The sequence below is a fragment of the Rhinolophus hipposideros genome, assembly GCF_964194185.1.
Source record: "Rhinolophus hipposideros genome assembly, chromosome: 3".
Taxonomy (NCBI): domain Eukaryota; kingdom Metazoa; phylum Chordata; class Mammalia; order Chiroptera; family Rhinolophidae; genus Rhinolophus; species Rhinolophus hipposideros.
Genome location: NC_138049.1, coordinates 53,408,309 through 53,422,568, shown reverse-complemented (window position 1 = coordinate 53,422,568; position 14,260 = coordinate 53,408,309). Strand labels below are relative to the sequence as shown.

At 34.2% G+C, this 14,260-nt stretch overlaps 1 protein-coding gene across 2 annotated transcripts in view; it reads right to left on the bottom strand.

Annotated features, from left to right (window-relative positions):
• The window catches only part of ASCC3 (activating signal cointegrator 1 complex subunit 3), a 303,631-nt gene that overhangs the window by 237,053 nt on the left and 52,318 nt on the right, over positions 1–14,260 (bottom strand). For both annotated transcript variants that reach the window (XR_013992773.1, XM_081040509.1), the window contains exon 5: positions 1,065–1,185. Coding sequence is in view for 1 of the 2 variants with exons in the window: in XM_081040509.1 (XP_080896635.1) it covers positions 1,065–1,185 (121 nt within the window). In the remaining variant the exon portion in view is untranslated. The remainder of the gene's footprint in view (positions 1–1,064; positions 1,186–14,260) is intronic.

Genomic DNA, 14,260 nt, shown 5'->3' with positions numbered 1-14,260 from the left:
GACTACTGCTGCTCTTGGATATATGATGAAAATTTTATAATGCAGTATTAGGATGCCTACAACTTCCAGTCATTGTTCAGCAAAAATTTTAAATGTAGGTATATGTGTGTACATGTGTGTATGCATGTATGTGTGTAGAAAATTAGAATGAGGACAGAGAGAGAGAGCGCGCAAAATGTTATGACTGGTGAACCCACATGAAGAGCAGGCGAATGTTCAGTGTACTACCCATGTACATTGAGAAAATTTTGGGGGGGTCACAGTTGACATCCAATATTATTTTATATTACTTTCAAGTGTACAGCATAGTGGTGAAACATTTAAATAATTTATACAGTGATTTCCCTCTCCACCCCTCCCCCCTAAATGTAGTACCCACCTGGAGCAATACATGCATGTACAGAGGGTACCAAAAAAATGTATACACATTTTAAAACAGGAATAAAACATTTAAATTATAATACTCAATATACACCAATAACAAAAGATGAATAACAAGTGAACAATAATGAACAAGTCACATTTGACTTCTGCAATTATAAGAGGTGCTCAAAGTGGTTACCATCAGCATCCAGATACTTCTGATTACAGTGAACTACTGCTTGAGCAATGCTGACCAAAGTATACATTTTTTTGGCACCCCCAGTAGTTATCACAATGTATCGAGTACATTCCCTATGCTGTACTTTACATCCCCATGACTATTTTGTAACTACCAATTTGTATTTTTTAATCCCTTCACCTTTTTCACCCAGCCCAATTCCCCTCTCCTCTGGCAACCGTAAGTTTATTCTCTGTACCTCTGAGTGTTTCTATTCAAATCTGTGAAAAACAAAAAAGTCATACTTAAACATAAATAGAATCTTTGCCACAACACCCTTACTTAGGGCACAGATATTTACCCTATATATCATAATCTGCCATATCTAAAATCTACTTAAAAGGATGGTAGCTATAAATTATACAATAGACCAAATGATATTAAAAGTATAATTATATTAAAAAGATTTGCTAACCAATGAATTTCTCCTTTAAATTAGAATTACCACTAAATATTTTCTTACCTTGAAGAGCCTGCAGCTTATGATCATTTGAAGAATTAAGAAATCTATCCACAATTGTAATTCTGTTCTGGAGGAGCTTCTCAATAAGTTCAAGTCCATCAGGTCCAAGAAGTTCAAACAGCTTATAAGAGGAAGAAAATCAAAACAACCCGTTACCTCAAAATTAACTTTTTCAAGTTATTAACACCCTGTTCAACTGAGGCGTGAAAACAAATTTATATAGAAATAACCAAAAAGTACTTAGAAAAGTATAGTTTTAAAAAGTACCTTAGGAAAGAAAAATAGCTCTTCATATTGCTAAGGAGCTTTCAATTTTATAAAGACTATCTGCAATTATGTAATTAGAGAGCATGACTCAATTTTTAAAAAATAATTATGACATATATAAAACTGTAAATCAGAGAATATCAAATTCTTACACTTGGTTTTTCTTGATATAACCAAATAAATTCTAAAGTTAATTTGCTTTTTTTAACATACTGCTCTGGTTTTTCCAAATAGAGTACCATTTATCTCACAACTTACTACATAACAGTTGTCATTTTAAAGAACCATAGAATGTTTTAATAAATCATGACATGCCAAATTTTTAATGCTTAATAATTATTAAATTTTTAAATTATTTTATTAATGCTTAATAATAATTGTTAATGTTTAATGAATCCGAAATCTAAAACACAGTACTGTTATTGCTTTATGTAACTTGATAGAAAGTCTCAATACATATCTTACCTTCCTACGCAGAGTGGTTGTCAAAGATTAAGTTGATTCCAGAATCAGGGAACAGGATTTATGATTTCGAGACTTTCAATTACAAAACTGTATGAAATAACTGTCCCAGAAAGCCTTTAGATTTCCTCAAGTACAGTTTGAGGATATATATATTTTTCCTGTCCAGAAATGTTATACTCTAATTTTACATATGAAGATTTTATATTAACCAAATTCTAACTGTTCTTAGAGATTCCACACAAATCAAATCATAGTTAAAAGTAGAAATTTATGTTGAGTATATATGAGACAATAATATTTAATCAATATTTTATGCTTGCTTTTCATTTTTCTGACATTATCTACACACAAGGCCACCCTTCTTCCACTAAGCCTCCAATCACAGAACAGCTCTTCCTCTGGGCAAAGCATCCTGGAAAATACTGGGGCCTCAATCATTCTCACCCTGGCTCCTAAGGCATTTATTCCTCACAAGGAAAAGCAAACCCAGAACTTCCCCTTCATCATGGACTTAAAGCAAGGGGGTCACTCAGTGAGAAGCATTCCACTGTCCCCACCCCTAGCTCCTGAGTTCCAGCTCAGAGATCTTGCCTGGAGGCAGAGAACTAGGCCATGAAAAGAACAGGGGAATGTCTAAAATATAAAGCAGATTAGTGGTTGTTTAAGGCTAAGGGAGTATGGTGAGAGGTGGTAATAGAAGGATAGTAGCTAAAAGTTTAGAATTTTTTCTGAGGTGATAAAAATCTCTAAAAACGACCTTGGTGATATTTATACATATCTATGAATATACTAAAAACCATCAAATCATACACATTTAAATAGGTGAATTGTATAGTATGTGACTTACATACCAATGAAGCTATTTTTGAAATTATGAATCAAAATGACTTAAAATAGTAAAAGTAACAAAAAATTGGTTAGGGTTGATAAAGATTAAATATAATTTTCCCAATAACTGAGTGTTCAGAATTGCTGTCAGTCAGACACAAGCCCTGGGCTTAATGTTAAGAGTGATATTAAAGAACCAGCAAATTCAAAAAGGATAACTGCAATATATACCTACATAGTTACTTCCCCTCACACTCCAAACAAAGTGTAGTAGGAAATGCTCTCTACATACAATACGAAATGTTCTTTATATCCTAACCAACTCTCAAAGAATTTGTTAATTCTTAAACTGAGGCTATAGCTTCCATAAGAAAATAATCTCATGGAAGTTACCCTTACACATATTCTTAACTACTCAAGGCTACTTAATCTGAAATTCAGTGTTCACACATGATAAATTAGGAATTCAAGTTGTAAAATTTTAGTCCACAACAAAATGTTAAGAAACCACTATAATATTTGGAAGATAACTTCTAATGTAACATCCCAAGTGTAGGATCACAGCACAAACAGCACATTATTTCTTAAAAACAGTACACCTAAGACCCAGCAAAAGGGACAAGGAGGCTGTTTGGCTGTGAATAGTAGGACTGCCATGAGGCCAAGATGAAGATTCTCAGCAAAATTCTGAGCTCAGCTGCCAGCAGATTTTAAGCAATCCTAAAATTAGGCTTTCCCTAATATTTGACACTGCCATCCACATTGAGAGCAGGTGCAGTTCTCGTTCAAGATTTGCACTACAAACTCGTTTGGCAGTGAGAGAGACTGTTTGTAAAGGTACAGCTGCCTGGATCACTGTTGTCTGCACTGACACAAGTTCCAGAGCTATCAAATTGAAAAAAAGAGGGAGGAAAAAGTTAGCTGTGGGTACACAAACAGCTATCGACTACCAAGCAAAAAAGAAAAAGAAAAAAGAAAAAAAGAACTCAGGTCTCATATAATACAAAAGCAAGTATGTATCAATATCCTGACTATAAATTAAACAAATGAGATTTCAAGGAGACACAATAGGAATAGAGAGGTAATAATATCCTTTTCCTGGTAGATGTTGTTAAAGCCATTTTTATCTATTAAGGTATTTCTAAATAGACAATGGTTTTTAGAGTTCTTATTGCTATTATAACTACTTTTTCATTAAAGTAATTCTTCATCAAATTAAAATGATGAATGGAAACAGTCAAAAAGTAAACCAACAGACTACATTTCAAAGATGACAAAAAATTATCTCAGAACATGTGCAAACTAACTTCCTTGTTTCTTACAATACTTTTAACAGATGAATGTCGTCTGTAAATCTCTCAGAAAGGTAATCCCCACTTTTCACTGTATTCTGAATTACGTTATTCTTATTCCAATAGGAAAAATTCTATAGTGGATGCTATATTCCTAACACAGTATCAAATGAATTACAGACATTATTACATCATAAACACAAAATATAAAGTAACGATACACCTTTAAATAATATATCATGGAAAATTATACTATAAATACTATAAAAACTGGTTTAAAAAAAGATTAAGAACTAAAACTCTATTCTCAAACAGGGCAATGCAGAAATATGCTGAGGGTTTGTGAAACTACAGAATGAATATGATAAACATATTTGGATTACAGGTTTACTCAGAGTTAGAGACAAAACGTTATTTCCGAGTAAAACACGATTCTGGTCACGTTAGTGTTCTGTTTGATCCCTACTTCTTAGGTTAAAGAATATTGAACGAAGAAAAGTATTTAATCACTAAAGCAAGCTTTAAAGGAAATACAATTTCAGTATTTATAAAAGGTTTGTTAGTTCCATTTCTGTTTCTATCTAGTCAATATTAAAGAATTCATTAAAAGTCAAAAATAAATTTGGAGTTCCATCTTTCAAAAGATGGACCAACCATTCTCCACATGAAATAGTCAATGGGCATTTTGAAAAACAGCCAGTGAAAACTGCGCAATGGGTACAGTATCTTGATGTTCGCAAGGTATCCTTATGGATAACACCACGCTTAGGTGGATTATGGGATTCATCTCAATACAGAAATCAGCCACTAAAATTGTTTTTCAAGGACTGGCCATAGCTTCCTCCTGTTCAAAATTTATCAATGATACGTAAACTAGAAGACATTAAATTAAATTTGTTAAAGTGTTAATAGAATCAAGGGCCTCATAGAATTAAGATTTTAAAATTTTCTAAATAGTCTGATATAATTGGGCTAGACTTAAGAAGAAGTAAAAGAAATAAATATAAAAAACCCACAATTACGTTTAAAAAAACTCATGTGTACTTGTGCATGTTGGGGAAACCGGGTCTCACAAATAAATTCCTAAGGAAAATCCTAAAAGGGTAGGACGTTGGTTATTTGCAGGCTCAATATGAATAAAAAATTCAATGATGGATAGGAAAAAATGTAACGTATTGATAGTAATATATATCTCAAAAATCCCATTTAGCATCTCAAAGGGTACAACACTGATTGAACCATATGTGGAGTGCTGTATTCAATTCTAATCTATAATTTTTAAGAATGTGACAGTAAAAAATTAGAGTAGAACATGAAAAACAAAGTAAAAATAAGATGTTTATGCAAACTTTTTCAATAGCAGATCTATTATTATCCATTATTATCTGTTCTGTTTGAAGGATAGTCACTAATGTGATAAAGACAAATACCATTCTGGCCCCTCATTTGATCTCCCTTCATGCATCCTTCCATTTTGCTAAATCCTCCTTATCCTTCTTGAAACATACTTTTCTTTTGCTATCCTTGACACATCACTTTTGATATTTTTCCTCCCACTTTGGCTGCTACCTTCCTGTCTCCGAGTCAGGGTTATTTTCACAATTAAACGGTTGGAGTTCCTTGAGGCTTAATCCTAGGCTTTCTCTTACTTTCACTCCAGATTCTCTCCTTAGTTGTTCATATCCAAGGCCTTAGCTTCCATTAGCAAGCATGTGCTGAAAAGTCTTAAATATATACAGCCTTCCCAGAATTCTACCCTGAGCCCCATCTATCTCATTACCCAGTTATCATCTATCATCTCCTCTCACAATTCCACACGTTCAAAACCATCTTGTGGTTTTCTACCCTCATCACTATTTTCTAAATGTTCTCTATTTCTATGAACGGCATTGTTTTCCTTGCAGTTACGGAAGTCAAAGGGCTGAAAAGCATCTTTAACACCTCCTTACCCCACCCAACACCACCCCTGTCATCCCATCCATTATCAAGTCCTCTTGATCTCAAATACTAAACAAGTCTTCCTGCTTGTCTATTTCAAGTTACCATTTACTGCCTAGGCCACTCGGAGAGCTTCCTATATGGTTTCTGCATTATCTACCCAAAACACACTTTAATGCATTCTCTACATAGCAACCAGAATGAATTTTATGAAATGCAAGTCTCATCAATGTATATACCTCCCCGTCCCATCGTTATGCTAACAAACTCTCCAATGGTTCTCCATTGTTCTAAAGATGAAGTATTGAATTGAACATATAACCAGAACTTCAAAACATCACAAGGTGTTAGACTAACGTTCAAAAACACTGAAGTATATTCAGTCACATTTCTCAGAGTAGAAAGAATTTTAGTATCAATAAAAAGTTAAATATTATTTTAAAAATGACATCCTTTCTAATTCTCTATTTCTATGCATGTTTTATAATACAGTTATAATAATATATGTATATAATTTAAAATCAAATATCAGGGATGCATTCCAAAAATGGTTAGAAGGTAAGATAAAAAAGGTTGGAGACTAATGCTTCAAAGTATCATTCTGTTATGAAAGCTTTTCACAATATAACAGTCTTCTGATCTAGGTATGTCTTATAATCAACATTTATATTTACTATTTCCCTGAAAATATTATTAAATGGTGTTTCTGAAAAATTGCTGGTGCTTTATAGAATTTAAAGAAATACAGATTATGTATAATCCACCAATATCATCACTTTTCATATTTTCAAAATACTTGTATTCTAAGTCAGCAACCCAGTCATTATTTTATATGACTCCTTGTCAGTCAATTTAATTTATTTAACAAACTTATGAACGCTAGTATAGCAGTTTAGGGTAGGAGAATGGTCAGCCAGGGCTCAAATTGTGAGTCTGTTGCTCACTAACTTTAGGACTTAGATATCCTTTCTGAGCTTCCATTTTATCATTTGTATAGTGGAAATAAGAGGACATATATATCTTTCATACGGCTGTGATGTGAACTAAATAAACAGTGCCTTGCATATAAGCAATTAACTTTATGTGTTTAGTATTATTAAAATAAATGAGTATAATCAAATAAGTAAGAAAGTACACAAAATAATTTGTATCATGATAATCATAGCAATACCTAATACTTGTACACTACTTATTTCCCAGGCAAGATATTAAGTGCTTTACCTATAAAGGATGTATTTTCACACTCTCATGATCTGAAGAAAAAATTAGTGAATCTTTGCTAAATACATAATACTGATGCATTGATCATTTAAAAGTAATCATGATAGAATAATTCAAAGAAAACACTATAAGAGTATCTAATAATCAACTATCACTTCTTAGGAAACAAATGAACATGTAACAAATATTAACAGAAGTATCTGATATGCATCTTGACTTCAGCCTTTTTTCAAGAAAGTATGCTCATGATTGTAGTATGTGCATGCATATGTTCTAACTCTAGTTTCTTCTGGGAAATTACTCTTAATTCAACGGCGTAATTAAATACTATGTAACCTGGTGCTCTGTAAAAGGCAGCAATAGGTTTGAAACCACAATTTCAGCTAAAACTTTATTCGTTGGTTAGATCACAGCTTCCTAGGTAACCTTCCTGCTAACCACCAGTGTGTTTCCACTTCAATCTGTTACATACTAGACCCTAATGATCTTCCTCATGTTCAGCTTTGCAAGAAATTATAATGGGGTCATCTAAGCTCATCAGGTTGGAAGGGAGCTTAGAGGACATCTAAACAAAGTTCCCATAAGAGCAATTACTGTTGTGGGAGGGCAGTTAACAGGACAGCTGAAAACATGGGCGAGGAGTCAGAAAGAACTAAGTTCAGTTATCAGGTCTGTCAATTCCTAATAATATGACTCTGAGCAACATTCTTAAACAACCTGAGCCTCAGCTTTCTAGTGTTAGAAAATCAGCATGGTGTCTGACAATAAGTGCTCAATAAATATTGCTGTTATTGACTAATTTTATCCTGGCTAATGAACATCCAGGATACTTCTGCCAGCAGGAAACTATCTTAAAAGGCAACTCATGCCACTGCTAGAGAATGGCAATTGCCAAAAAATCTTTCTGACACTGAGCCCAATCAGTTTCACTATTGCTTTCACCTATCACTCTGCTGTGTCCTATGGTGTTACAGAGAATGATCTTAGTGACATTTCTACAAGTCAGCCTTTCAAATATTTGAAGATAAGGCAAAGAACTAGCCACACTTCACTCACAAGTTCTTTCTTTCCCAGGCAAATACACATCAATTCCTTACCATTAGTCATATATCTTGATTTTAGTCATCCAGTTTCCTTTAGAAAACTTTTTACTGAGCCTCTTGAAAAAAATAGGATCCCCATCTGCACATAATATTTTAAATATAATTTTATCAGGGCAGGTCACAGAGATTGTAACAATTTAGGACTAAATGTTAAACATAGCCTTGGTGGTAACACCACCACACTGCCAGCCCAAACTGAATGTGTATCCAAGTAAAAACATTTGGGTTTAGGTTTTTTCTACAGGAGTTCCAAGCAAGCCAAGATTCCCATATCCTATACTGTATATAATAATTTAAGCCCCAAATTTCATATGAATCCCTTTTGAAATTCATTTGCTTCCTGTTTTTTTTTTTAATCTTTTAAGAGCTTTCTAAATCCAGAGTCTGGGATCCATCACAACAGTAAACACTATCAATGTTCAGTCTGTCCAGAGCACAACTTCAATAACCATGCCGTCATGCATACCACTGATTAAAATACTGAGGACAGGACAAAAGTAAAAAGCTACAGGATCAAAAATGAAGACTTGATGCCAAATTGCCAATGAACCAATATTTAGGGTAAGGTCTTTCAAGCAACTATTAATTAACTCCATCTAACTGTATTAATCACCAGCTGACATTTCTCTGTCTTCTTTGTTCAATTTAGATATGTGCTTGTCTAATATTGTAGCCACTAGCCACGAGGCTATTTACATTCTCAGGAATTGCAATTAAAATTTTAAAATATATGAATTCCTCAGTCATATTAGCTACATTTCAAGAGCCCAACAGCCACATGTGGCTCATGGCTAACACGCTGGAGAGCAGAGTACCTGTTTGCTGCAAAAGGTAGCACTGCTTTAGAAGATATTTTGATTCTATTGTAAAATGATCTGCTGAGATCTAGATACAATATGTTTATAGAGCATAATGTATCTGTCTAGTTGCATCACACTATCAAATTAGATTTTTTTTTTAAAGTCCATAATTTTACATTAGAGTTCCCTCTTTGTGTTGTGCATTCTACAGGTTTGGCAAATGTATAATGACCATAATGAAAGGTATCCATCATTACAGTATCATACAGAAGAGATTCAATGCCCTAAAAATCTCCTGAGCTCCACCAGTTCATCCCTTTCTCCCTTTCCCCCAAACCCTGGTAACCACTAATCATTTTACTGTTCCCATAGTTTTGCCTTTTCCAGATATCATATAGTTGGAACCATATAGTGATGTAGCCTTTTCAGAATGGTTTCTTTCACTTAGCAATATCCATTTAAGTTTCCTTCAAGTGGTTTGATGGCTCATTTCCCTTTATCACTGAATAATATTCCACTATATGGATATACCACCGTTTGTTCATTCTCCAACTGAAGAATACGTTGATTGCTTCCAAGTTTGGGAAATTATGTCTTTTACATATATATATATATATGAACACATCCATAAAAATATGCTAACAAGTCCTATACAGAGAAATGCTGAAAGAATATTACTAAGTTGTACACTTTTTATTTTTCCTTATTTTTAACTTTTCAAACCTTTCTATAATAACATACATTACTTAATCAGAAAAAGTTTTGTTTTATTTTTAATACAAGCCAGATTCTGATTTACCAATTTTTTTTCACATTTTGTCTCCTAAGTACATACAGGATCACTAAATTAATAAACTAGGTATTCACATATTCACCATATTTGTTGGAATGAGCTCCAGAAGTTATGTAAATAAAAAAAAAATCCCTTATCATGTAGACAAATCAGCTGATAACTAAAATTCAAGGAACAATTTAAGCTTTATTTTCTCTATCAAATATTATTTTTTAAAGATAAAAACCTAGTTTTATCAAACACAATTTAACCACATGGGAATCACTCTGACATATAGCATTTTCTAAAACAGTTTATCACTGACAAATTATTTTAGTAATTTTAATATTAATAATTTTTATTTCATAAAAGCAATAAATGTTTTAACTATTTTATCACTTGAGTTAATGAGCAAATTCCTTAGGCTAATCTCTAACTGGAACTAGTTAAGAAGGATGGAGATGCAGCAAATGCAAGGTGTCCATTAGACGGTAGCCATCTTCCAAGTAGAAGAGACATGGAATTTTAAACTAAACTAGTTAGGAAAAGAAATAGGAGCTTACATACAGAAATAAATGATTGAGCATCTATATGGCAATATTATAAAATGTAGTAAGTATCATTCAAGGTATTATTACTTTTCAAGTAAACTTATTTGTTTGTATATATCAAAAGAAATAAATATTTTTCAGAAAAATACCCGCAATTCCTCATTATATATTTAATATTTGTATGTTATTTGTTACATTTCATGGTAGACTGATAATATGCAAGCAATAATGTTTGGCCTCTTTCCTTATTGGTACAGACAATAAAACTCACAGCATTTATCAGGGGACCCTACTATTTGGGAGATTTGCAAAGCACTAAACTCTCTATCAACACAGAAATTCAATCCCCAAGAGAATTATATCACACATCACTTTTTCTGGGTATCAGTTGATATATAAAATGCACTAGCGACTAAGTTATGAGAACTCATATAAAACTGGAGACAGGATTAAAAGTAACAAAGTAAAGCAAAATACAAGTAAGACTTAACAATGACATAAGTAACAATTAGTTCCTGGTTTGGGTCCCCCTCACCCCCAGAATCATCAAAACACTTGTAAGGACTGTAGTTAAGGCCTTATTAAAACAACATAAACCATCATCATGATTAATTTTCAATTACCATGAGAAAATTTAAGATTCCAACTTTAACCCTAAGTAAAAGGAATAGTTGAGTCAGTATGTATTGGTCACTGATTGTGACAGTATAATTGGCATATACACAATATATACTGAATTTATTGTACTACTTTCAAGTTTTGGAATGTTTATATATAGTTAAACCCTTACTTTGTCACAACAAAAAATATTATCCTGTAAGGATAATGTCATTTCTTTAAAAAGAAAACAAAACAGAAAAAAGCACTAAAATGTATTTAAGTCTTAATCTTAAAATTTTCTTGAAAACCTCCTTCCCTTTCATAACTAAGATAAAAAGGTAAGGCTGCCTTCTGAAACAACAAGTATTAGAGATTAAGATGAAGAAGAAAAGATGGCACAAAATTCATGCTTTAATCTACCTCTTCTAGTAAAAAAGAGAGAAAAGACTATGGCACAATTCAAACTTAAAATCAAGACAAGTACATCCCTGGACCAGAAATTAAGCAAAAAAGACAAGCACCAAGTAAAGCTAAAGTGACAAGCTAGCCTCGTTCTGGACAGTAGGACCAAGAGTTTGGAGCCTGTTGTTGGTAATCTAGAACACTGCTCCCTGCACTGTGGGCACCAGAGCTGAGCTTAGCTGGAAGCCAGGGTGTGTGCATGGGGTCCCCCTGTTCACGAAAAGGGGATGAAAGGAACTACTACCAAAATGATACTTGGGGCGACAGCTACTGGAGGAATCTAAGACAGTGAGAAGAGGGAATGTAGATGGGAGAAGCCACAGATCAACATCGGCATAAAAGTTAAAATTCTAAAACAATGAAGAAATCTTATACTAAAAATGATTGTCAACAAAATCAACAATGGAACATAAATTTACTCCAGAAGAAATTGGGCACAATGTGACAAAGACTTTAAAATAAGTAGTAATACTATTAAGCTCAAAGAAACAACAAAGCAGTTGCTTCTATTAAAATAATTTATGAAACAACAGAGGGTATATACTTTTTGTTCGATTTTTCTGTAAACTTACAACTGGTCTAAAAAGTCTATTAATTAAGACGGCATACGATTAAAGAGTTACAGAACTATTATCATTCAAAATGATTATTCTCTTACTGTTGACAAGGTTTTGTAAAGTTGAAGCATTATCATTTGTGTTATAATACTAACTAGCAAAATTATGTGTGATACTTAACAAATCCTTGTGAAGAAAATGAGTAAGCATGTAAGAGGTCATTAATGATCAATATAGGGTTGTCCTCTATCAGCTTTAGTCACCAGCCAAAAAACATACATCTCTTTTGGAATTTCTCACTGGGGATCTACTTAATTTTTCAGACACAATAAATGTCCTTGGGGTGACTTTAGAGTATTTCAAATGTTATCATTATTATTATTGATAATATAAGAAAACAAGTAATTATAAACAGATTAAATTTTTTAAAATTTATTGGGGTGACAATTGTTAGTGAAATTACATAGATTTCATCTATAAATACGTAAATTACATCTATAAATCCCATTGTGTGTTCATCACCCAGAGTCAGTTCTCCTTCCATCACCATATATTTGATCCCCCTTACCCTCATCTCCCTCCTCCCACCCCCCTTACCCTTTGGTAACGACTAAACTATTGTCTGTGTCTATGAGTTTTTGTTTTTCATTTGTTTGCCTTGTTCTTCTGTTGTTTTTGGTTTATATACCACAAACCAGTGCAATCAGAGGGTTCTCTGCTTTTTCTGACTTATTTCGCTTAGAATTATACTCTCAAGATCCATCCATGTTGTCACAAATGTTGCTATATCATCTTTTCTTACTGCCAAATAATATTCCGTTGTGTATATATACCACAACTTCTTTATCCATTCATCTATCGAAGGATATTTTGGTTGTTTCCATGTCTTGGCCACCATAAACAAAGCTGCAATGAACATTGGAGCACACATGTCTTTATGGATAAATGTTTTCAAATTTTTGGGGTACCCAGGAGAGGGATTGCTGGGTCATTTCCATTGTGACACAAATACGTATATCTGTTACAACTGGATGTAACTACCTAGAGGGCCATCAGGCTTGTACCAACCTCTGAAGTTTGTTAAACTGCCAGATTGTCTTATTATTTAAAACTCATACATGCCACATAAATAAAATAAAGCTTTTATAATATGTAGGGGAAAAAGGAAAGACAAGAGCTATAAAACCTAAAGCTGGTTCTCTGTAAACAAAACAAACATTCCTCTAGCAAAAATGAGAAAGTCGTAGAGAAAAGACTAAAAGGAGCAACGTAACAAAAAGCTAGGGTAATATTTTTTTTTAATAAGATGACATTATGACTAACTTTAGAGCAAAACAGGTTAAGTATGCAGATAAAATGGCTAACTTCATAGAAAAATACAGTTGACAAACTTGATTTAAGAAGAAATAGAAAATCTGAATAAACCAGCAACTACTGGAAAATCTAAAGTGTTGATCAAAGTCTGTCCTTCAAAAAGGTATCAGGCCAGACAATTTTCAAGCATACTAGTCTCAAACGTTCATGAAAGACATATTACTTTCTTATAAAAACTTTTTTGAAAAAGTTTTAGGAAAAAAAGAGAAAAAAAGAGCTCCAAAAGTTTATTTATAACCTTAGGTATTAAAACAGTAGAATCAGTTAAACATTTTCTGCTCAAGACAAGATTCTAAACACAGTAAAAGAATAGAAAAACCACTATAGGGAGAAAACAAAATGGCGGCGTGAGGTGAGCCTCTGTAGCGCTCCCCTGGAATTTACAACGAATTGGACAATAACTCCACAAAGGACACCCAGCACAGCAGACAGGCAAGACAAAGAAGCCCACTACTAAATTCACCTCCAGGCAGGTGAATCATGAGAGCGGGGGAGGAGGGAGAGAAGAAGTGCAAAGACGGAGCCTCCGGGGCGCAGGACGCAGACCTAGCTCAGTGCTCGGAGCCTTCCGCTCCCGGAACTACCGCAACTGCAGGAGAGGGAAGGACTCAGACTGCTAGGGCTCCGCTTAGGGCCCAAAGGGCTGAGGGGGCAGCATATAACACGGCTGAACCCAACGCTCACGGCAGAGACCTCACAGAGCAAAGACTGAGGGAAGGCTGAAAACGGTGGTTTAAGCCCTCACTGCCAGGCCTTAGGCACAGAGACTAGCCGCCCCCTCCCAACCCTCCCAGGGCTCGCCCCGCCCCCACCTGCCCGGTGCTAGAAGCCATAAAGTAGCAGTGTCAGATCAAAGGACGAAATATTTGCTGCTCGGAGAACTGTGGACCGCAGACACACATTCGCAGCTCCACTAGTTCCGGCAAAGGGGAGGGAGCTGTGGAAGCAGGACTGGCTGTGGAGGTG